Source organism: Lissotriton vulgaris, chromosome 11, assembly GCF_964263255.1.
Source record: "Lissotriton vulgaris chromosome 11, aLisVul1.2, whole genome shotgun sequence".
Classification (NCBI taxonomy): Eukaryota; Metazoa; Chordata; class Amphibia; order Caudata; family Salamandridae; genus Lissotriton; species Lissotriton vulgaris.
Window position 1 is genome coordinate 1,072,039,606 of NC_141699.1, and position 26,558 is coordinate 1,072,066,163.

The window sequence follows — 26,558 nt, forward strand, 5'->3', positions numbered from 1 at the left end:
GTTGATGACTGATTGGTGGAGTGTGAGTTAGCAGTTAGATGCGCAATTGGTTGTGTGAATAAAATGGTAGACCAGGGAGTGGGCGAGTGACTGAATGTTTACCTGCAAGTAAGTGAGTAGTGAGTGACTGATTGAATTGTTGCATAGGGCCCCATTACAATGCCCGACATCTGATGCATCTGTCTGACTGCCGAATTAGGATACAGGCGGTCCGACCGATGCCTGCGGGAGGTAATCCGCTCTGCCTATGGCAGGTTCAAGGAGCCTGTCGGGCTGAGGGCGGATCATAATCCCCAAAATGGAGGCAGTGCTTGCTCAGGTGCCGCCGTGGGAATTACGATGTACGTTTCCGACAGCCTTTCTATGGCGGTCCGACCGCCATAGAAAGCAGTCGGAAGCAGACTTTAGGGGTCCCTAGCACGGCCCCGTTCCCCTGCAATCTCCGTGTGGCAGGTCATGGTGCCTGCCACAAGGTGCATGGATGTTTAAAAAGTGTAATTTTCCTTTTGCAGCTTGTGTTGCTGCCCACAGCACAAGCTGCAATACGAAAAATACACTTTCTGACCGCCATGAAGGCGATCGCATGCTAATTAGGAAAGCAGGACCACTGACTCCGTTTCCAACACGATAACGGTCAGAAGCTAATCCGACTGGCACCATAATGGGGCCCATAGTTGGGTGCGGGACACTGGGTATGATTGGAGAGCTGTTCATTGGTACTCTAATCTTATTGGCCATTGATTTTGACACTGGTGATGCCATTGCTCACACTAATTGTGATGTCATCAGTAAAGTCATGATCATTACGTTGCCATGGGAGGAAAGGTTGAATTGGTAGCCTTATGTGCTGAACTTCGCAGTACCTAAGGTTACCTAACATGTCTTCTACTGACATTTGTATATTTATATTTGTGAGTTTTGTTGTTATCTTAGGACTGTTGTTTTACTTAGTAGGAAACTTCCATGTTAAATAAATTAGTGTTTTTCATTAGAATTGTAATGCAGCCATGCCCTATGTGCAATGTGCTCAGGCCATTTGTATTTGTATTTTTCTATTTGTATTTTCATTTATAGAGCGCAGGTCTCTAAGCTACCACATGCATTGACCCCCATGCATGTGGGATGCTTACATCAAAGCCTGTTGCCATGTATTCTGTTGCCCAATGATCTGTGGACGGTAAGCACAGGGATAATCATTGCACAATATCAAGAATGATTGACAGGTAATTTTATTATGCATTTTAGGTATTGTGAGGCTCCCTTAAGAATGTGTATGCACAATGTGAAATTAGACTAGGTCAAGAGAGTATGGAAATTAAGATTTAATCAATAGCTCTATCACTTTTCTCTTCACTTTGCTATTATCTAAAATACTATCTAAATTAGGTCTGCAATGTTTTCCCAATCAATATTAATAAAACTCTTACTTATTAATTTGTTTATTTAGGTGATTTGTAGAGCGCATGGCTACCAGTGAGGTATCACAGCGCTAGCCTATTCACCCAACCTAGGATGATCAGCCGTTTCCTGGTGAATTATAGTGAAGGAAACAGCCAAGTTTTTAACTGCTTTCCACAAAATGCAAATGATTGGCCACCTTGGCACGAATTCCTAATCCTAGGCACCACAGCTAGATCTTGATGACTGACTCAAAGAGCGCGATTTGGAAGATAGCCAGATGCAAAAGGTCTTAAATACATTGGCCCTGTATTTGGAAGACATTTGTGTATATAGCACAGAGTTTTAAACTGTACTCGCTACTCAATCGGAAGCCAATGCAGGGTGTGTAGCAGACTGGCTACAAAGTGAGCCTAAAGGAACAAAGGAGAAGGCGAGTAGCCATGTTCTAAACAGTTTGGAGTCAAGGTATCAGACACTTAACAACACCCAGGTACAACACATTACCATAGTCCAGCCTGGAAATCACCAGAGCCTGTACTACAGTTCATTGAGATGGATTGGGAAGGCAGGCTAAGATTGTTTTAGCGATTAAGGACACCAAAACGGGTGGCACCCACTTTCTTTATCTGGTAGAGCATAGTCAGCTAATCATCTATCCAGACTTCCAAGCTTTTTACCACCTGGGAAGGGGTAGGGCTCTTACCCAGATTCGATGGCCAAAGATGAGAGCCCCAGAGATGGGGGTGGTTGTCTCCATTAATTTTCAACTAGTTGATGTTCATCTATGCCAAAACTTGGCCAAGACAAGTGTTGGGGGCATCTGCAGTGCGGGTTTCCTTCGTAGATAACTCACAATTTGCTTGAAATCAGAAAAAAGTGTAAACCCAAAGGATTACACAATCTCAGCAAGAGGCCCTACATAAAATGTTGAAAGGCAGGAGGCTAAGGGTAGATCCCTGCGGCACCCCTAAGGCTAAAAAGTGTGGTTTAGACCTGTATTGAAGTGAATGCACCTGAAAGGTGCGATTATACAAGAAAGATCTCAGCCACTTCAGGGTAGTGCCTTGAATTCCCATTCCTTCCATTCTACGCAGCCTACATACACTACCTATTCTTCTACATGAGAGCATGTTCAAATCCAGTTTTACGATCAATGTGTGGGGCATGTGATTCCCTGGTTTGAAGACACTTACCTGTGCTATCTGCCTCAGGTAGTAGTCAATAAAGTCTTGTGGTTCATCAGAAAGGTTCTCCTGGTGGGTCTTGATCTCCTTCTTCATATATGATCGAAGCTTTTCCCACTCTACAAACACTTGATATTCAGGCAGGGGTAGTCTTCTCATCAGGGATGGGAAAGCATCATAGAGCTGCAGAGAGAATAAAGAGATAGAGATTAAGGGGAAAACAGATGAAAGATTGTTGAATTTAGCACCTTTAGTCATGGTCAGAAGATCCAATTAAAACAGCATGTACTCCAGTTTAAGCAGTGACCCACAAAAATGTGTGTAAACTGAACAAATGCATAAAGGCACCCACGCCACTAGATTTCAGTGTGCCCTACTGTAGATATTATTAGGGCTAATAGACCTACTTCTACCCATGAAGTCAGAGTCTACTCATAAACTTGGTAAACTTCAATTCCCGTACTGCCTTCATCAGGCTTTCATTATCATCCCCTCACCAGACAAGATGATATGTTTAACAAACTAATGCAGGAGACAGAAAGTAGGGGCCCGATTCACAGAACTAACTTAAGACAAAATCCTAAACTTACTACTTTTGGTATTCACAGAAGTTAGAATTTTGTCTTAACTTTGTCTTAAGACAGACTTAACACAGACTTAAGACAAAATCCTAACTTAAGTTTGTCTTAAGTCTGTCTTAAGACAACCTTAAGACAAAATCCTAACTTCTGTGAATACCAAAAGTAGTAAGTTTAGGATTTTGTCTTAAGTTAGTTCTGTGAATCGGGCCCTAGAAGTTTACTCTGACAGCCCAGTGTCCAGAACAGTCAAACCAACTGGAGATCGTTCACAGTTCGGCTACCAAAGTAGTGAATAGTCTAAATCACAAGTTATACAAAGAGAGGTTTTATAAAGGTGTGTATTTGAGGGAGAAGACTATTTTTATTTTATGTGAAGACTGAAGACTCATATGAAGCATCACATTCCTACTGTATTTCTCACAGCAGCCAAACAAACAATATAATTTAGAACAATAAAAAATGAATAAATACATTTAGAACTGCAATCCCATGAATCACTGGGAACAAAGTACAAAAGTGATTCAAATGAGTTCCATTCTGTGGTTATATAAAGAAGGTGTTTCCTAGTCCTTCCTCTTTCTTGCTGCTCACTAGCAGTCAGTTAAATGTCTTTCGGATTTTCTGAAAACCGCTGTATATTTATTTGCTTGTTTGATTTATTCATTGTAGATTTCAATGTTACAGGGCTTACTTATCTCTTTGCTACAGGCTTTTTGTAAAATATTTTGCCTTTCATGTGTCTTTGGGAAGAAAACGATTACATGCATGCATCCAACTAACATCACAAGCTTTTTCCCTTTGTAACTCTTCATGTGTTTCACAATGAGAATTGGTACTGCAGAGGCCGATGCGCTGTTGGATTCTGCATCTAATGGAGTCATGTATTCTGGTGTTGTCAGCCCTAGACCTGAGGGTACCTCACCTGCTCTTGACTCTGGTTTACTGCTGATTTGTGACTCTCCTTGATGAAGGAAGATTCTCATTCTAGAAAACAGTGTCTAAACATGGCTGCACCAGAGTTTTCTGACGATTCAGACTTATTTAGAAAATTCACAAAATTATGATTCTGATGCTTAAGATGGTTAGAATTAAATTGATTTGGCTATAACAAGCACAAAATTGCCTGAAGATCTAAATTCTCTTTTGAGAAATCCAGTTTACAGGCCTGCTCTGACATGCTATATTCTGCTGGAGGTCTTCTGGTCAAACCCAAGCATCTCTTTCATCCTTTCTCTCTACTGAGTGGTCTACAATATCCCATATCTCTGACTATATCAGTACCGATGTTTGCCAGCCTCTGTAAAAGACATTTATAAATAAATAAAAATGTGAATATCCAAGACCACTGATTCCAGGACAGGTATTGGTGACTACTTTACCAGAACCAAAACATTTGGTGTTTCTGTTTAAATGTGACAGAGATCCCACAAAAAGGGGTTGTTCAACCTTAGTCATGTCAGAACAATTACCTGGATCCAAATGGCCCATTAACAAAGATTTCTTAAATCGAAAACTTGCCAAATAGGGAAAATCAACATGTATCCTGTTTATATATCAAATTGGGTTCAGAGAACCATCTTCTTATTGGAAAGCAGCAATCTCCCAGAAAATACACAAAGGGTTTGCTTATCAAAATTGACCCAAAATTGATGGAATCATCAATGTCCAACCCAGATCCTTTGGCCCAAGAAATTCTGTTGGATAACCATTTAATACATCAGTGCATTTACCATGATTGATAAGGCACAATTTTTGCTCCGAAATGTATTTGAACAGAGGTTTTTGCAAGACCTTGCTCAAGAGGGGAACGTTGTGCCAGCCATTTCCAATACGACAATAGGTCCCTATTTTATCCTTCAAGAAAAGGTTTCAGCTTTCGAAAACAGATCGTCCTTCATTCCCTAACGAGGGAGAAGATATTGCAACCTCTGCCAAGAGGGACAATCAATAACCACTGTTACCAACAGTAATAGTTCAAAAGCCTCCTCTACAAAGCAGACACATAGTTATTTTATGAGGCAATAGGTCTCGGGTTTCATCAGACCGTTGGATTTTTCATACAGCGTCGGTTACCAAATATATTTCTTTTCCCAGCCTATCCAACATTATTTTCATCTGTCTCAAGCAGGCATCAAATTAGTCAAGTACTTAAAAGAATTGTCTTTCTAAAGGTGTGCTAGAAAAATCTATCTTACATACACAAATCTTTTTGTTTTATGAAAAAGAAAAGCAAAAAACTCCATCTAGTAGTCAGTGTTAGACATTTCAATGCTTTTGTTTTGTGCACCACTTCAAAATGGAAACTATTTAGTATCTTCAGCCGGGAGATTGGTTGACTCGTCAGGACTATAATGACGCTTAATTTTCTTTACCAGCCCACTCTTTCCAAAAGAAGTATATTCTGTTGAAGTAGAAAGATTGAAGGTATGCGTTCAAAGACCTATCTTTTGGTCTTTCATTAGTTCAGTGGTATTTCACCAAGATTTGGAAAACGATAATGTTTAGTGTCAGATCCTGGGAATTAAGTCTCTGATTTATTTGGATTATATATTAATCATCTCCCAAGAAAGATTCGAATCATTACTGCATCTTTAAATTGCAATTTCCCTTTCTTAAACTTTTATGATTTGTTATAAACAAGGAAAAGGACATTTTAAATCGAGTTCAGTCTTTAGAATTCTAAGGCAGGTAAATTCCTTATTTTGTACTTTCCAGCATTTAGAATGAAAGGTGATTCTCATAGAAAATTTACTTTCACATTTTGGAACTCTATCTCAGATTTCCCATCACCATTTAGCAAGTATTATAGGTCTTCTAGTATCCTCGATCCAAGCTGCGTTTCCAGGCTATTTTCATTATCGAGGACTACTGATATTAAAAAAACATAATCTAAGAAAGGGTCTCAGTTACTTAGATTTAGTCTCTGAGATCTAGAGACAAAAGAAGAAGCTGTTTGGTGGGTAAAATACCTAAGTGCCTGGAATGGAAGATCATATTTCAATTTAACCCCAGATCTACTATCAGAATCACATCCCAGTGTAACTAGTTGTGGAGCTTGCTGCGGTGTGTTCTTAACCCAAGGAATATAGCCTGCCAGGGACTCCTGTCTGCACGTGAATTGTTTAGAACTTCTTGTAGGTTCCTCTGCAATACAACTTTTCATGGAGCATCAAGCTCACTGTTTCGTGGTTCTTTAGAATTGACAATTTTACAAGCATTCGAGGGTAGCAAATGTTCAGGAATTCTTGCCATACTAGCCAAACAAGTTTGGGAATTCAGCCTGGATCACCCAACTTCGCTAACTGTAGAATATCTTCTTGGTCATTTAAACAAGATAGCAGATTGAAACTGTTGTCATTTAAGTGATCAGAGCAATTTTCATCCACTCCTTGTGGGGTATGTTTCCCTTCGATCTATTCACCACAAGACTCAACAATCAACTTCTTCAATTCTTCAGTTTGAGGCCAAATACATTATCTGGATCCATTATTTTTTGGCAACGGTGTTTCCTGCACCTTTCCTCATTTCCTAATGACATCATGGTGTCTGGTCAAAGTCAGAATTATTTATCTTTATAATAATGACACCCTTTTGGCTATCTCAGATATGAGTTTTGATCCATCTTAAGATGTCAGTAGACATTCGGCCTCGGTTGCACAATGCCAGCTATCTTCTTATCAGTCACCCGGACCATCTTTATGATCTTGTTATATCAGGTCATCTCCATTTAATAGGGTGGAAGGTGCAAGGCATTGTTTCTTTACAGAAGGCCTTTGCAATAGACTATCAGATTCAATAATCCATATAGGTTCCTGAAAGATTCAAGGTCTATAGGTGGGCCTGGTCTTGCTGGTATTTGGAATCAAATACTGAGTCTCTTCTCTGCCATTGTCACAGCAGCCAATTTTCACAGATCCTTAGACAGTTATGGTTGAGGTTAAAAAGCACTCAGCACTTACATATCTTCAAATAACAAGTACATTACTGGTAAACCTGTTGGAAATTTGCAGATTACTTTGTGGAATTGCATGTTTATACCGCCTACTCCTAAAGATACTTCTCTCTGGGATGTCAAAATTGCTTTGAAATGTTCAAGTAAATGACCAGATAAAAATGTATCTCTCAAGTATATTTCTGCCAAACCGACAATCCTTTTATGTTTAATATCATGTAAAAGAATATCGGTTGTTAAGCCTTTGGATCAGTTAGCTAGGAAGTAAATTCTATACACAACCCTTTTTCTTGGTTTCAAGAAGCCCCAAAACTCTTACAACTTCCTCCAAAATTCCGTGTTGTTCATTGACTCAAAGAATATGAAAATTGAATGGTTGCTCCCAGACGAGACCTCCGTCTTCCTCTAAGTGATTAATTTCCGTAAAAAAAACCCTCATGTTTCTTTGTTTTCCTAGAAGGGTGGGTTGAATATGTTATGTCTCACTCTGACAACAGGTGCCAGCTTGGAGGATATTTTGAGAGCAGCTGATTGGTCTTTATCTTCTATATTCAAATCTTTTTATCACAAACCTATTGCTCACGCTAGATATGGATTTCCCAAGTGTTAATAATGGCAAATCATACTTTTATTAAATTAAATCTCTCAGTATTTATATGCTTTTATATCAGACATTATAATAAAAAAAAAAAGCTCAAGGTTCCAGTACAAGAGAAGGAAAACGGAAAAAAAGATTTTGAGCCCCGGGGACATTGAACAATGCTATCTTAGGTGTAAGTACTAGACCCCAGAGTTAGTGTAGAAACAGAGTCATACATAACTGAAGCAAGAGTGTGGAAGAGAGATCAAAAGAGAGATTGATAGAAATCAAAAGGAAAAGGGAGAATGCACTAATGCAGGTATTAAAGAACCTTTGACGTACAACAAGAGGATTGAAGAGACGCAGGAAAGAAGCCACAGAACTAGTAGTGAATCAGGCATACCTCTTATTCTGTTTTGCCTCTTCTGGTAAGTCAGTGGACCCATCATACCCTGTTACCAAATATGATGAACCTTTTAGTATTTATGAATGAGTTAGTACTATATATATAGTCTATCTGCTTATCTGACTCAGTATTACACACATTATTGCTGCCATAAGTAAGTGGGTTGGGGGTCCACTGTTACCATTGATGTGAGAGGAATGCAGTGACCTCTTACTACTACAGAGCCCCCAGTGTGATGTCAAAGACATGTTAGATCACATCCCACAGACATATGACGAGAAATACAGTTCCTAGTTCATCACTATGGGTGTGGCATGAACATATGTGCCCCCAATCAGTTCTGATAAACAATTGGGGTCCTTTGCTCTATCTGCGCAGCTAAACATGGGGCATAAAGTGTATATATCCAGCAGTTTCCAATACTTTTAACATAGTGGCATGCCTGAATAGCCTACTGTCTTTTGACTGTCTTGCTACACTCAGCATTAGCTGTCTGTTACAGAGGTAGCTGTGTTCAATACTCTAATGTATACTAAAGTGGGCTTTGGGACTGCCCTTTACTCATGACTGGATGACTATTTGAAATCATTGCTCCTGGTTGAAAGGAAAGACTTTTCTCCCTACTTATCTGTATGTCTCACTCTTGGAACATTTGGGGTTTTTGGACTGTCTCAATGTATCCTTCTACAGATGACATCAGGCAATTATCTTTTTGCTCTGTTTGTTTAACGTACCGTGTGTGATTTAACATTCTATTTGAGTACCCCTCTCTTCTCTTATGAGTACTCCTCACAAGCTTGTCCTCTTTCTCTCACTTCCTGTGTCTCTTTCCCCATCCACCTGTCATTATCTGTTCCTTCCCGTCCTCTCAAACCATCTCTCCAACCCCCACTGTCTTATATTCCTCTCTCCTCTCTCCTCTTCCCTCTGCAACCCAGCACTACTACCACAGTGAGTCTTTCTCTCGTCCCTAGCCAGACTCTCTAGCCCTGCCTGCTGCTCCCCCTCACTGCTATTTGCTTTGCTAATGCTTGTGTAATTGTTCTAGTGGTGGTGTCTGGACATTCTGGAACACTATTTTCTATACTTCTTGCTGTACATGTTTGTTACATTACTTGTAGATGCAAATTGGAAACCATCTCGGAAGAATAGATAATAACAATGTATGTTATGTTATTTTTATACTTCGAAAATGCCACCACTTGCTTGGAAGTGTATATAATATTCAGAGTTAACTTTCAATATTTTCAAGATGGCTGCCATATTAAGTCTACGCACAATGTGATGGCCACCTTGGAAGTATAATAAATACAATTTCAAGCTTACTGGCTGCCACTCTTGAATTTACCAATGGCAGCATACATTTACAAGCATTGGCAAAGCCAATAGCAGAAAGCAACAAGCATAGGTAAAGCAAGATCCATAGTCTTTGCCAATGCATGCTACTCCATTAAGCCATTGAGTAAACTAACCTTATTTATGTCTCTATCATAATCTATTTTTGTTTTTTAAAACCATATTACCCTCTTTACCAACAGTTTCACTAACTTATTTTCCAGTTATAAAAAAATGCAGAAATCCCCATTTTGATTGCTTACTCTACTCCACCATTGTGTGCGGATGTTCACCACACTGCTAGTGGCTTTCACCAGTTGTTGGAAAGTGCTGTCATCTATGTTGAAGGTATGACCAAAAACCACAGAACTTATCACATTGGCCACACAATTGACAATCGGTTGTGTGGGGTCCATGGCTTTTCCTGGGGATAGAGGAAAATATCAGATATTAGTAATTTTGGCTATATGAAAGAGCAAACTTGTTGCATGGTGCATTAGGTGTGTTTGTATTGCTTGGCCTTTGGGGAAATTACTGCTGCAGGCCTGCCTTTTTTTCAGTTTTAAAACTGTCCCTTTCATTTTCTAGAATTCTAATTCTTCTGCGAGTCAATTCAAGTCAATTACATTTTTTGCAGACTAAATAAAATCATTACTATGTATTCAAAGAATGCATACAAAAGTAAAAATAAATAGAAGCAACACATTGAGGCCAACATAGGCTATGCTCCAATAAATATAAATTCTTACAGGCTTGAAGAACTAGTTTACAAGTTGTGCTTTCTGTTAGTATGTTTTCTTCAAACTGGTGACCTGCTTAATTTGTAAAAGTGTCAGTTCCCATACCCTGAGTGCCGGAGGCTGTCACCTTCCACCTGTGCTCAAATTTAAAAATGTTAACAAAAAAAGGGACTAGGCACAATTGAGGTTCAGGATGCACTCTCCCCTGTATAAATGAATCAGTGTACAAAGAGTATGTGGTTCCTAAGTTTATATCATGGGGGGAACACCATTAGTGTCTAACCCATGTCAGAGATGGTGGGTGGAATGTGAATATTCAGGAGCAAGGGCCCTCACCCATCCAGATGTTTGACATGCTTCATCATAGGGCAGCTCCTCATTGGGCTGGTGCTGTAATCCCCAACGGCCCCCTTGAGGGGGCTCTTTGTTGGAGATCTTTTATAACGATTTTCAGTAGCAAACCTGAGATGAGGGTGCTGAATATGTAGATTGGAGAAAGAAGGGTGAAATGTTAAAAATGACTAAGGGATACCTAATGACTATTTTATTATGATGGTGGGTCTTGTCATATCTAAAAACTAAGTGAAACTAGGAGGAAACTAATGTTCCTTCTTATTTATCTAAAGGGATCAAATTAAGTAAAAGCCAACATGTTTCTTGCCAAAAAAGGAGTCATAAATGATCTGTGGGAATTCATCAGGACCGTCAAATATCCTAATCTATGGGGAATTGGGACAGGTGTCCAAATAGGTGAAATGACTGAACCAAACAACCACATAACGTGTGGCTAAACCAATACCTCATGTAAATAGTGAATAGATGAGGAAGCGTCTGACCTGAAAGACAGAATAATAGAAAGAGAGGTATGTCTTTGTAAACATTTCTTATTGGGTACTATCTTCATAAAGAGAGAATGCAAACATTCAGTTTGGATGTAAAACATTGTGATAGTGGCAAACATTTTCTGTATATAGGCCACCAGAAATGACAAAGTGGACGAAATATACACTGAACACATAAAATAAGTCACCCAAACATAGTGAAAGGCAGCAAATAAGGCATACATTATATTTTACCCAGTCGGACAATACACATGCCTCTTAAGTATTGCAGGTGTACCGCACATTGTGTGGTCTCTGTAAATCCATGAATTAAAAATGGTTATCCTCAATGCCTCATTCACTAAGAGCAGAGGACTGAGGGGCCGAAGAGAATACTCGTGGCATTGAGCGGGATAATTGAGGCTGACCAACCCCCTCTTTGCAATCCTGGCAGTCCCTGGAAAAGGGTGGTCACAGCTTAATATGTTGCTGTCTGGACCTGCTGTGTATCCGCGCTTGTGGGGGGGCACAAGGGATTGTGCACATGTCATACTGAAGTGCTGTACAGGTTGCAGAGTGAGGCACAGCGAAGCCGCCATGTTGGAAGTGCCGGTTTCCAATAGCAGCGGGTTTGAAAAAAAGTGATACAGTGTATAAAAGAGTAGAAAATTGACCACAAAAACCTGTTATCAGTAAAAAAAAACATTTGCACTACAAACATCATATATAAATCAATACTTTTGTTGGAAAACAGAAAAAAAGGGGATGAGCTACAAAAAGCCTCCATCATTCCTAATGGAATAGAGTAAAGGAAAGCAAGAAAAGGACAATAATGCTTGTTGGGGTGGCTCAGTGTCAAAAAGAGGAGAAGGGCTTAATGTGCAGTCATGTGTGACACTCAATAGTAAGAATGTGAACTGAAGGCAGGTCACAGGGCCAAACTGGCAGGACATACTGCAGTCATAAGATTTTAAACAGTACGTTAGAAGCAGAACATCCAGGGGTGATGGATGTTGATCAACACATACTAGAGGGATGAGTGTTAATCCAGTTCACTCCAGGGGTTGTCAATATTAAGACCAGTCTTGTGGGTCTGCAGATGGAACACCCAGTGTTGTTCCCTGTAGAACAAAATATTTTTTATTTGCACAAAGCTATAGTTTTCCTTCTGCACCATATGCCACTTCAGTGTTCATTAATTCTTATTTTTACAGATCTAGTGGTCATGCCTATACATCTAAGTCCACACTGACACATGACCATGTAGATGAAGTTCTTAGTGTTGCAGTTTGTATGACTTGTCATCGTCCAGGTGTGTGTGTTGTATAACATAATCTCTTTAGTGAGTTTTTTCAAATGTCAGACCCAACAGGGGCCACATGGGTAATGGGCGATAACCAATGGCATGTCCCATAGGTTGTACTGTTCTTTCCTTGTTGTAATTCTTGGTCTGGCATGTACCAACATATCTTCTAGATTGGTAGTGGTGCACTTGAAAGTGAACCGAGGGATAGGAATATCAAGGGAGCCTGTTTGCAAAATACCCCAGCGATTTTGAATTACATTTTTGATTCTATTAGAATTGGGAGTGTAGGTGGTCACTCATGTGAGTGTGTCATCAGATTCTTTTGTTTTAAGGTCACAAAGAGCTTCTCAATGTTTTTTCTAGCCCTTTTCCGGGGCCATGTTGATGAGATGTTGGGGTAGTTCCTTTCCCTCAGATTGTCTGTCAAACACAAAGCTTGTTTGTCAAAGTCTGTAATGGTGCTACAATTACGGCGGATCATCAAGAATTGGCCAAACTTGAGGTTATCCCCCGAGGGCCCTCGGGTGGTGGCTATTAAATAGCAGGGGACTAATGCAATCAGTTGCTTTTTTGTATTTTTGGGTAATGAGGCTCCCATCGTCGAAGGTGATAATCAAATTAAAACAAGGAAGTTAGGATATTAGGATAGTGGGAATCTCAGACCACAATATTAAACTTGTTGGAATTTTTATGCATAAGCACTTTACTTGTCAAACTTCCGCTGCTATGTCAGGGAAAATGTAGCTAGTTTTTAATATATAAATGCTTCGCCGTCACAACAAAGTATTGATTGTTTTTACTCTGTTTTTATTGTAGATATGTATCTGACAAATTAACGTGTGTATTTGTCATTGTTATTCCGTTTTAAAAAAAATTGAATATGATATGTACATTATTGCACCAAGGGCTCAACCACAAAAGCAGACAAAGAAAAAAGCGCTTTTTTTCTTTGTCTGCTTTTTTTATGCACTGTATTTTGTCATATACTGTTTTGTTCAGCTTATTGTTAGTCATTGTTGTTTTTTTTCCTATGTGGTGGTTGGGGTGGTTACATGTGCTTTACTTATAGGTAACCTACAATATCTCTGTGCTGGGCTTATGTCTTGTTGTATTGAACGCTTGTGATGTCTTATATATTATATATGAAAATGAAGAAAATGCACATAAAAATATGAATATTTATGTACTTTGATAAATAAATGAACTTAAACGTTTTTTACAAAAACATTTTTGGTCTGTGGGAGTCTTTAATTAATGGACTTATTGCCAATGTTAGACTCATATATGTGAGGGGAGTTTTTGTTTGTTTTGGTCCGGAGTAGGAGAAGACCAGGACTTAGATCACATAGTTTCCTTGATGACCTTGAAGGTTGTATCCAGGGGACTGTTAGTGTAAAGAAACTCTAAGCCTAGTGTGACCAGTAAGTCTATGTTACCAACATTTTTGGCTTCCTTAATCAGATACAAAACATCCTTAGTGTCTTTAATAAAGGACATCGTTTTTCCACTAAAAGTTGGAGAAAGTGATCACATAATTTAGATAATGGTTCTAAAAGGGAGCCAATCCCTGACACTATGGGTCTCCCAGGTGGTGGAAGGATGCCCTTATGTATCTTGGAAAGCACATAGAAGTATGATATCTTGGGCTGAACGTTAATCAGAAAGTCAGCTTAAATTTTAGCCACCCAGCCCAGTATGTCATCCTCATTCACTAATAAGAAGATTTTAGCAATGATTTTGTTGTGGGATCATGTTTAATATGTTCATAGTACCTACGGATCAGCAAGTTGTCGAAGACACTCATTTCTGTAATCTGATGTGGGGAGGATGACAATGGCTCGCCCTTTGTCAGCCGGGTTACTAGTGATGGATTGGTCATCTGAGAGTGACTTGATAGCTGAGAGCTCTACTGTGCACATGTTGAAAAATGGCTTTTTAACCCTAGTGTCCTGAATAGCTTTACCGACAGCTTGTTCAAAGGCGAGGGTCTCATTGGGAACTCAGCTTGCATTAGGAGTGAACTTAGAAGGATTCTTCAACCCAAAATCTCCTTGCCTTTCTGGTGCAGGTCTGCCATCAGGTTCTTTTTTTCAGTCTCAAGAAGGGCTTCACAAAGGTTATTTCTAGTCCTTTTCTGAGTCATGTTGATGATATGTTGAAGGTAGTTCCTTTCACTCAGATTGTATTTCAATCACATAGGTTGTTTGTCAAAATCTGTAGTTTGAAGAAACACATAACTAGAACAACTTGATTGGACTTTCTTACTTTTTTCGGTGCACCGCTTTAGTTATGAATTTGTGTTCGCGCTATAGCAGAGGTATCAGGAAGAGGCAGATACTGGTAGGCTGTGCATCACACATAACTTCAGGGATAGGTGGGAGGTGCAAGTTGTACTGCCTGCTGATTTTTATAACTAGTACCCACCTGTTGAACACTTAGGATTGCCCACTCATTCCTGTTCTAGCTCTTTGTGAATAGTTTTCAGGCATGGCATTTCATGCGAACTCCTAGAAGTTCCAAGAACCAGTATTCCTGGAGGCTACCTCCTCTGTAGACCTCTATATACAAGCTATATACCAGCTGACTCATCCTCACAGAAGATGTTAGTTCAAACAAACTTCAGGCAAATCACAGTGAATCTTCCCCAATACATGTTTACATTTTTGTTTTAAGCTCACAGTCCATTTGAGCATCTGAGCTTCTTTCAATGCGCATGTTTAGTATAGCTTTCTCTTGTATTAAATTCTAAGCTATGCAGACAATCCAGAATACCAGGCATATTACATTAAAATTTACAGACTGTCCATTCTTCCAACAAAGATTCATGAGGTGAGAGCCACTAGCAGAAGTTATGAAGTTCCTTTGCTAAATTGTTTTACTATTGAATTAAAAATGATTTTTTTTCCAAAAACAGGGTAATAAGTGCACAAAATTTCATTCATAGTAAAGTAGCATTAATGATTAGTCTAGTCCACAGGGTAAAAATCATTAGCAATATCTCTACTTATTTGCATCAATATGTATGAGAAGAAAAGTATGACATACGTGAGTGTGGTACACATTGCACCTAAAAACCTTTTACTTTAACGAGCGTACATCTTATACCTTATTTCATTTATTTATCAATTTCGTAATGAAGGTAAATATAAGCATATCTATGAATTAATTCCTTTATGGATATGCAAAACAGCCATTACTTACCTTTCTCTGAACTGAAATATTCCAAAAGTTGCTGGGACACGTCCCTGATCTGGACTTCAAGGCTCTTTTTGCCAAGTCCCAAATTTCTCATGGTTGTCATCCCAAAGCGCCTCTGCTGCTTCCAGGTGTGGCCATTGGAAAACAAAATCCCTGCATCAAAGACAACAAATAGAGCAGAGGCATTTTTGGTTACAGATTAATTTTACTATTCAGGTTTAATGTCACCATAACGTTTTCCTGCCACATGTGCAATTTAGCTTGCTGTGTTGCAGCATGGCTCTTTCATTGTCCAGTTTTGTTGCAGTTGGCAAAGTATCTGTGCATAGTCAAGGCCATGTGACAATCAATAAAACATGTACACAAATGAGACATCAGTCCTCTAGTGACTGGTAGCAATATAGGATTTTGTGTAGGTATGTACTAGAGCATAGTTTTCCAAGTAAAGTGATCTGTTGATGAGTGTTTTGATGTGTGTGTGTTTTAGTGGGGTTTCTGTGTTGCTGGACATGCTTGTGCATGTCTGTGTGTTTTGTCTATGTATGGGGCCATCTGTGTTGGGACATGTATGTGATTATGAATAAGAGTGGGCAGTTTGCATCCTACATGGACACACACACTAACACACACACAAAATCAGTTTGACATGTGTGGCATGACTTGTATATGTTTTTAACATGTTGCATAAAACACAGGTTGTAATGATGCTTGGTACGCACAGGGGTGTAAACTCATGTCCTTTATTCACCCAACTGGCTTGTGGCCACAGGGACAGAAATACAGCCATCCACTTTTTATGCTGCCAATCAACTCCCATTCACCTTCACAAAATTCCAGTATTTAAGAATAAACATTGATAGATTCCATGGCATGACACAATATTACTAAGTTATAATTAGAACCGACTGCACAATCCCGCCTTTTCTTTTTTAACCACCGCAATAGAAAAAAAACAGGAATAAAAATGACACAAGCATACACTTTAGGGATACTCGCGCCAAAAGAAAAACAAATGCGCCTAATATGGAAACAAAGAAGCAGGGAACAAAATAAAAAAATATACATAATCATTTGATATAAGAGCATATACATTATTTTGAGTTTTTTGGGAGGCTTAATTCTCTTACAAGAAGTGCACAATTTCACAGGATCCATTTCAACAGTGTTTGATCTCCACCATAAATATCTTGAAGTACAACAGATGTATGATTCTCAGGCAAACTCCAATTGCATTGCAAGCCACCAAAAAGAGCTGATATTCCTTTCAGGAATTCTCTTTAGAGGGCATCACTATGCACCATTCCTTTTCAAGTTTTTTCATCGGTCAGATCAGCTTCTATCACCCACCTGAATTATATCCTTTCTCCAAGTTTGTTGTTGTACTCATTATCTCTGTTATACTTCCTGGCAACCGCAATCTTGCTCAAATGCCAAAAGCAACCATCATCCAGTTTACCAGCATTTGCCATCACTTTAATAATCTTCTTAGACTTACATTACCTGTTGCTTACTTTGGGTATTTTTCTGCTCATTTTCACCAGTACCTTCTGCCTAATCTTTAATGGTACATTGTTCCCATTCTGTTTGGCATCATCATATGTTTTCGATCGCACTACACTGCACAAATCTAAATTTCTTTATTAATCCTGGATTATTCTTAGAAATTTGGATGTGTCCCCTCAGAGTCGCTAAGGAGATTATGCCGATAGATTCTTGACTGGTAATCCCGTAAGCCCAAAACTTCTTCTCTATCGCAAAATTCCAATTCTTCCTCACATTAATATCAAGCGGAACAATACCCTTATTCATTTGATTCATGCTCTCCACCACACCTATACCACTCCAGTGATAAAGCGAGGTACATTTGTTTTTAATTTGTGAGAACCTCAACAATTCTACCATTTCAAGAGCTTTAAATTGAGCTTCATTATTAGTCAAGAAGGCTGCTAGTAGCCTTTCTCTTACTAACACCAACCACCCAAAAACATAATAACACTCTTTGTGCCTACCTTGTCAACAATCTCTATTTCAATCCATTTTGAATACAAATTAACAATTACCACTATGTACTTATAAGTTCCATCCTCCTAAAGAACTATTTCCTATCAAAAACATTGCCATGTTTTCCCACATGAAAGTATAACATTCTATACGACACAAGGGAGGCATGAACGTTTTGTATGTCTTATTTGCATCCTCAAACCCCATGCATTTTCTCACAACTCTCTCTGTTTGCAAATCAGTATCCGGCCTCCACTAAAGCTCCTTGATCCTCCTCCTCGTCCTTTGGAATGCCCATGTGACCTACATGACACAAAGCTATTTTGGTGTCCTTTAACTGATGACATAAGCCTCTTATATCTCTGCAAACATCATCCATGAACACTCAATCATTCAGGACTTTCCCAAAAATCTCAGAGATTGGAATGTGTTTTACACTTTTCAGTCCAATCACCCTTTAGACAATCTTTCACCTTTTTTAAGCAAATTTTCTGAGTCTTGCGCAGCCAGGTACTCGTTCTCTAAAACAGTCTTCTCACCGACTGAATAACAGAAATATAAACAGTACTCTGATCGCTCCACATACCATCAGCAAGCTTGAAGATGGGAATGGACATTCTACTAAGAAAATCAGAAGTCACCTTCTTAGCTCCTGTAGTGGACTTTGCATCATGTTAGAAATCCTGAAGGTGCATCAATAATCTGGCAGTTCTAGAAGAAGCTTTAGTTAAACCATCCATGGTGAGTAATTTCATCGATGAGTTGTGATCACTTCTTCGAGTGAATCTCAAGTCTGTATTTTAAACAGACTTTTTTTTTATCTCTCCCTATCACCATCATGTCATCTTGGAAGTGCATCACCCCAAGCATATCGCAAAAGATTTCCCCTATCAACCTCTTAAAAACAGCTGCAGTTGATGCCAATGCAAAAGGCCTGCAACAGACCCTATAGCACTGAAAGGGTGTTATGAAAGCAGTCACAGATTGACTTTCCGGATGCAAAATAATTTAGTAACACGATGCTGAAGGCTGAGTGTCAAAAACCATTCAGCATTTCTATTAAGTGTAAGCATTTCACCAATTTGCGGTAAGTGGAATTGATCCACCACAATACTGCAATTAAGACACGTTAATTCAACACACAATCTGACTTTGCTTGGCATGGCATGCCCTAACCAATGGAGAAAGACACTCCACTAACTGAAAAGGTTCTATAATATTAGCATCCAATAACTTTTAAAGCTCATATTTGACTTTCTTTCTAACTAAGGGGCCGATTAGGATTGCGGTGAATCCGCATCCTCCGGGCCGGCGGAAGCCACCGCCGGCCCGGAGGATGCGGATTCACTGCTGCAGTGATTTAAAAGACCCCCCCGCCAGATTAGGATGGCAGGGGGGTCGGGAAGACTGTCCACAGCTTTTCCGCCGCGGTCCCGCGGCGGAAAAGCTCTAATATCGTGGCGGTGTCAGACACCGCCAGCCATATTAGGATGCATGCAGAAACATGCTTTTCCACTGCGGGTTTTCCGCCGTGGAAAAGCATGTGGTGTTTGGTGGCCCGTTGCGGGCCCCCAGGGTGTCGGGGGTGGGGGGTGCACATGGGGGGTACCTATGGTACCCCCCAGCATTTACATGCACAAAGCGGTAGGCAGCGAGCGGCAGGCACCGCTCGCTGCCTACCGCTTTGTGCATGTAAATGCAATATATGCATTTTTAACCTTGCGGCGGGTGCTGCTTCAAGCAGCACCGCCGCAAGGTTAAAGGTACGGGATGTGACTGCCAGGGTGGCGGTCACATCCTAATTTGCATGGAGAGACCGCCGCTGCCCATGCGGGCGGTCCCTCTACCTCGGGGGTGGCGGACAGACGCAGGTCCGTCCGCCATCCTAATGACCCCCTAAGAGAAGAATATTCTTTACTTTGTGAGTTCTTAATTTAGTATAAGACTTATTAATAATGTTATGTTTGAACAGCTTTAATTTTCTAATGGTTCCATCAAAACTCTTTGGAAATTTTCTTAAAGCTAAATTATTGGTGTTACACTTTCAGAGGCAACCATAACTTGTTCAGCTCTGCTGGGGTTGACTATTATATGCAACGATCTTTGGTATTTCCAGCCCAACACTGAAGGGCCATCTGGGGCAATATAAGGCTTACACACCACGTTTCTTCATTTTCTACCTTTACATCTAAACAGTCCTATAACCAACATGTCTATGCTGCCCCAGTATAACATCCAGGCTCTAACACCACATTCCATGCATTTAGCACTGTGAGCAGGAAATGTAGCTGTCTACTAACAAATCTATGACAGGCCATCCAAAGTTTCCTACTGTGCTGCACTTGTATCTTGCTTCTTTCTCTTTCTTTTCAGACTATTCCTTTAGATATCTCTTCCTTTGTATATTCAAAACATCAGGGACTTTACCTAAAGAAGACTTAGTGTTTCTTTCCAATAGTTGTGCTTTTTAAACTAAGGCTATGATGTCCTGAAAAAAGTAATCTCCACTAATCTATAGCTATGCCTTAATCCCTTGTTTTTTTGTTTGCGTGACAATTTGGCCTGTGGTAACATTGTTATGAAAAGCAACAAACTGGACATTTGACAATGATCTTCTTTGAAGCCAACACATAGTCATCATGTAGTAATATTACCTCACGCTGCCTCAAGACATTAGGCATCTCGAGGGATGTGAAGTAATGTTCCAGATGGAACGTGAGCTAAATGAGGACAGTTGGCAGCTCACTGAGGGAGGCGCCACTGTGACTGCAGCTTCAGGGTGGATTCTCATTTGTTTTGAATATATGCCATGTTTTTTAAGAAACTTTCTTTTGAAAATCAAATTAGGAAAGTTTCCTGCAAGTGCTTTGGAATTCTTAAAGTCCTAAGGAAACTTATTGATCTTTTACCCATAGCTGCCAGGAAAACAATTGGTCTTGCCTTAGTTACATCTCAGTTAGACAATGGCAATATTCTATATTAGGAGTATCCAAGCCAGTCTTATTAAACTTTACCACATTCACAATGCAGGTGCGCATCTAGTTCTCAATCTCCCTAGAAGATTCTCCGCCTCTAAGGCTCTGCCCTCCCTTCATTGGCTGCCTGTAGAGAAGAGAATTATCTACAAGGCCATGTGCTACTGCCACAGAATCTGGTGGGATAAGAGTCCTAGCTGTCTCCGAGTGTTGCTCACTCCCTACACTCCCATTTGGAATCTCAGATCAAGAGGAAACCACCGGGCCAAGGTTCCTAAAATTCAAAAAGCTAGAAAGGGAGCTCGTTCATTTGTAGGGGAATGGTAGAAGAAACTGCCCAGTTTGTGATTGCATTGAATGGTAACCAATGTAATTTAAAAGTTACCAGTACAGTACACAGGGAAATGATTGAATTCCTAGATGTGGAAGTCAAGGTACAAGGTGAAAAATAGGAAAGCAAACTGTTTCGAAAAGTAACTGCTGGAAACAGTTTGCTACACGCTAAAAGCTGTCACCTTAAGAACTTGATCAATAGTATACCATACGGTGAGCTCCTAAGAGCTAAATGAAATTGTAGCTCTGAACAGACCTTCCAATCTGAGATGCTAAATATGGAGAGTAGATTTTTGGAAAGAGGTTATTCGATGAAAGTTATCAATCAAGCATGTACCAAAATTATGACCATTAAAAGACACACTAAAACCAAAAACGGTGAAAATAAGTGTGGAGTAACTGTTAAGATTTATAACCTTGTATAGAAACCAATCATGGGAGGTCAGGAAATGTCTGACGAAATACTGGCATGTTTTAAACAATGATGCAACACTAAAAAACATGTAGGTGGGTAACCCAGAATAACTTTTAGAAAATGCATTGCCTTGAATGATATACTCTGCAGTTATACTTTGCAAGAGGAAAGAACCCCAATTCCATACAAGGCTTTTTCACATGCAATTCATGCAAGGCCTGTAAAAACAGTGTTAAGCACAAAGATATCAAGTTGTCCAAAGATCAGAAACCCTTTATCATTAATAAACATCTCACTTGTAAATCCGATCACTGTGTGTATTAACTCAGTTGTCCGTGTTCATTAACATACATAGGGAGCACAATTCATCAAGTTAAGAAGCGCATTTTGGAGCACATGAGGGCTATTGCCAATGAGGACTGGAATTATCCCATTGCCAGACATTTTAAAGAGTTTTATAACAAAGACACCAGTCTCTTACGTTTCTGTGCCCTAGATAGAATTCCTAAATCTGAGAGAGGAGGTAACAGAGTAAGGGAACTGAGACGTCTGGAGTCCAAAATGATTATAAAATATGGAACAGTGCACCCTATGGGATTGAATAAGGATGAAGAGATGTCTGTTCATTTGGCTTAATTGTCTTATCGAACTATTGCAGTATACCAGTCTTGTTCCGTGGTTTATATGTAATTATTAGTAAATCGTATGCCATGTTTGTGTTTTTAACCCGTTCAGCGCGGCGCAAATTACTGCGCTGTGCAGTACATTCCATTGGGCCTATGGAACCATGACGGAACGGTTCCGTCATGAGCGCAGGCCAACCGACGCTGATGACGGAACCGTTCCGTCATGTGCATGGAAGAGGTTAACTCACATTATCAAATATTTATTGCACTGTTTTAATTCTTTGTAGGAGACGGAAATATCAGCATGTCATGTTGAAGAAATGCATTAGAACTTATGGTACCGCATTGGAATATATACCAACTGAATTTATGATTGTTAAACTATGTGTGACATGTTTCATTGCCCAATGGGGCAGGACATTGCCAGAACTGTAGCTGGTCAGAATGGAATCAAACAGAAGAATTTTTTGTTTGTCAAGGCCCACTGGGGCAGAATTGTACGATCAAAGTTTGGAGGAACATACCTAAATAGGATTTTTTCCTTGTACATTAGTCCACTGGGGCAGAATTGTATATCACTTGATGAATTGTATTTCCGCTATATAATTTGAGATCATTATGTTTAGCACATAAGTAGTCGATGGATCAACTTTCTGTTATATAATATGCTGCTTACTTTACCAAATTTGCATTGAATGTGACCACATCAAAATGGATGCTGCTTTTCAGCTATCCATGAGGCATTGTGATCTGTAGACCTACATTTATTTTGTTGATAGTGCCATGTTGTCTGACTTACAAACAGTCCTTGACCCGTGACCAAAGTGCAGCTGCACTGAAACGCGTCGGGTGTTTGAGTGCCACATATTTAATTAAACAACGCTTAACGGATTTGGGCTCAAGCTTGCTTTATGTTTATCAACTGAAGTGCTTTGGAGTATTATTGGAGGTTTGTGACCTCACTCGAGCCCGGCGCCGAAAGACGCAGATAGACCAGCGACTGGATTTTGTGGATATATATATATATATATATTGAAAACCAGTCCAAACTCTCAATTAAGAAAGGCGCTGACTCCGTGAATCATACTCCAAAGAAAATGTATTCTCTCGGTTGCTGCTTAGACGCGTTTCGGCGGCTTGCTCCCGCCTTGTTCACTACATTTGCATAAATGTTAGCCACAGTTTATATACAGGATTACATGTAACATGATTGACTGACAAGTTTCAACTCGTTTTGGTTGTCATGGTGATGTTGTCATGACAAACTTGACAGACATAGAAGAGTTCTTGAATTTGTACATTTCTCATTAGTCATGGCTGAGTCTGTTTACCCTTTCGGTGAAAAAATATATATATATATTTACAGTGCAATTCTATTCGACACATCACGCATATGTTGAAAATCACATACGCGCATTGTTAAATAAAATAAATATAAACTCAAGAAATTAACTAAAAATTAAAATAAATGTGTGTACACAAGTCCGACATTATTACATATGTAAAACCTTGGTAATTTGTTTTAGCATGTGAGGCAAATCGGGTTTATGCGTTAAATTACAATCTCCCCCGTGCATGTGGGGCATCGGAAACATCTGCACGCTAGGATTACTGTTGCGTGATTAATAACTAAATAAATAAATCAATCACTGCTCGGTTGGGATTGTACCAAGGGCCTATGGTTGCTTAGTGCTCAGAGTCCTGACCGAATACTGTTAATACATTACCCACCGGCTATGTCGGTAGTCCCGGTCAGCCTTTAGTGCGCGTGTAACCTCGTCTCCAAGTGGAGTAAGGTAGGTAGAGTCGGTATGCGTTAAAAAATTCTAAGTGTCTCAAAGAAAATATAACGTGTCGAATTGGTCAGTTATAAAATTATATTTAAATGAAAAAGTGCAGTGCTCATATGTACATGTGATAATTGAATTTCAAGTAGCTGAACTGCAGATGTTAATAGGAATGGTACACAGGTCCGAGAGAGTACAGACTACATATATATATATATATATATATATATACACAAGGAAATAATGGTATAGTAATACGAAACTCTGACAAACGGGGTAACATTGGGCTGCAGACCAAAGAGAACTATTTGAAGGAGGTGTACTCCCAATTAAATGATCGAACTTGCTTCACGAGGTACAAAACTGCAACATTGAAAGTCATGTATGAGAAACATTGCAGGAACTTAACAACATGGAAAATGAAGGGTCTGTTGACTCAAGAGGAACATGACTTTCTTAAGACCCAGAATCCAGTGGTACCCATCATCTACTTTATACCGAAGGTACAGAAGGATCCAGTGAGTCCCCCGAAAAGGCCCATAATATCGGCGATTGGTGGCATATTGGAGCACATGTCACAGTATATAGATTATTACCTTCAGGACCTGGTCAAAACCTAGCCCTCGTATGTGAGGGATACCAGTGATTTCGTCCTGAAACTCTCTGAGTTTAAATGGGAACCGGGGTACTTACTAATTGCCATTGATGTTTGTTCATTATATACCTGCATAAGACACGAAGATGGAGTCCATCCACTATCCTACTATTTGAGAAATAGAACATCAAACACTGTGAACCACAATGAAATGCTAATTGAAATGGTCCAATTTTGTCTATCAAACAATATCTTTATGTTTAACAGTGTTTTGTACCAACAGATACAGGGTGTCACTATGGGGGCCAGTTTCTCCCCCAGTTATGCCTGTTTACTAATGGGGTGGTGGGAGGAACTGGTCCTCAAGGAGCAACACAAATTGAGCATAACCAGGAATGTTCGGTTATGGCTAAGGTACATTGATGATTTGATGGTAGTATGGAAGGGGAGCCATGAAGAGGCAACCAATTTTATTAATGCTATCAACCAGAACAATCTGAATTTGCAATTTACAGCAACAATTAGTCCCACTGATGTAAGTTTCCTGTATACATTGATCTACATAGAGCAGAATAAGATTAAAACTAAACTCTTTAGGAAGGCTACAGCTGGCAATTCGACACTGCACACTAACAACTCACATCCACATCATCTTATCAATAGTATCCCCTATGGGGAAATGTTGCGGCTGCGGCGCATACATAGTGAGGACAGTGACCTATTAACTGCACAGGTAGCATGTAAAAAGAGGTTCCTGGAAAGGGGCTACTCTGAAAAAAATATCAATAGTGCCATCAATAAATCCATGAAATGTTCTCGCAAGCAATTGCTGAATAAAGATCTACACCCATGTACCAATTAGGACATGACACCAACCAGTGAATTCAGGATTATTACTGAGTATAACAATCAACACAAACAGATCAAGTTTATTATTGAGAGAAATTGTCCCCTTGTAACAAGTGATTGTGTTATTGGACCGTTTCTTCCCTCTAAACCTTCCATCACGTATAGCAGGGGACCCTCCATGTGTGATGAGCTGGTAAAAACAAGTCCTGAAGTAATAGAAGGTACAACATCTGGTGGAAAAACCACTAGTATACCAAACGCACAGGCTAAATGTAAAGTATGTCAATTTGAATTCAAGAAAGAAGGTCTTTACAGCAACGCTTACTTTCGTAAGTTTCTTCAATATTTGATTTAGTTTCCTATATTGATTAGAGATTGAAGTTTTGCGAGTTAAGGCGTTGTTACTAGTGTTTGTCTCTATCTTTTGCAAATACAGAACGCTGTGGTACAGACTTTCCCCAAGGCTTTTCTTTAAACTACCCTCTACACAACTGAATGTCGCAGTGAGTGTAATTGCACAAGGAAGGTGGTGTGGTTAGTTCAGTGATTTGAGATCCACGGTTGAGGCATCTACACGATTCACACAAGCATTTTGACAATGAGTACTTATCAACTTTAAACTTGGACACTTTTGGTGGAGGCTTTTTCTGGAAGCACCCATTTCCTTTTCGTTTTTTGCTTTTATTTTTCTGGCTTGACCTAGAGACAAGCACATAAGGCATGTATTTAGATAACTACATCATGTCCTCAGGATGTTATAAGAGCATGCACCTTGTGAACATTATGCGTGTAGTAAGCGCATGTATATATGAATTCTGGGTTTCAGGTATAGTGTTGATTATATGCTTTATTTCTATTTATTCCTACAGTGCCCCTGAAGAAGGGATCTACCCGAAATGCATTGGGCTTTTTTTCAAATGATTTATTCTTTGGTTGTGTCATTAACACAATGTATCTACGATTTACTGATAGCAATGTGCATTGATTTTTCTGTAATAGCAGCATCATAATGATTTTGTTATAGTACAAGCAAATGTCTTGTCATCAATGGTTTCATGTATCTGCTGAAAATGAAAATGAACATATAAATTTAATCAATATTTACTTTAAAAGTGTAATCTTGATTGTTTAATAGTGACTTAAACAAGCAACAGTTTCTTGAATTCAAATTGACATACTTTACATTTAGCCTGTGCGTTTGGTATACTAGTGGTTTTTCCACCAGATGTTGTTCTCTCAATTAGGCTGGCTGCCTTTCAACCAAACAGCACGCACACTTATTTAAGCAGTTGGATATACGGTGTACTTAGTACCTAGGAGGGTGTGCGCAGGTAAAACTCCCTGTTTGTAATAGAAGGTACATCATGGCTACAAACACATAGAGGATTCTATAAATGCAAGAGCTGCAAGGCCTGCCAACTTGGTGTCAATACTTCAACCTATATGACACCATTTAGCTCCAAACAACACATG

The 26,558-nt window shown here is 39.5% G+C and overlaps 1 protein-coding gene across 2 annotated transcripts in view; it reads right to left on the reverse strand.

The window, feature by feature from the left end:
* Window positions 1-26,558, reverse strand: part of LOC147684117 (cytochrome P450 2J2-like) — a 104,117-nt gene that overhangs the window by 43,472 nt on the left and 34,087 nt on the right. For both annotated transcript variants that reach the window (XM_086944487.1, XM_086944486.1), the window contains exons 3-5: window positions 15,508-15,657; window positions 9,703-9,863; window positions 2,595-2,768 (exon numbers count right to left, since the gene is read on the reverse strand). In XM_086944487.1, the coding sequence (XP_086800613.1) occupies window positions 2,595-2,768; window positions 9,703-9,863; window positions 15,508-15,657 (485 nt within the window). The remainder of the gene's footprint in view (window positions 1-2,594; window positions 2,769-9,702; window positions 9,864-15,507; window positions 15,658-26,558) is intronic.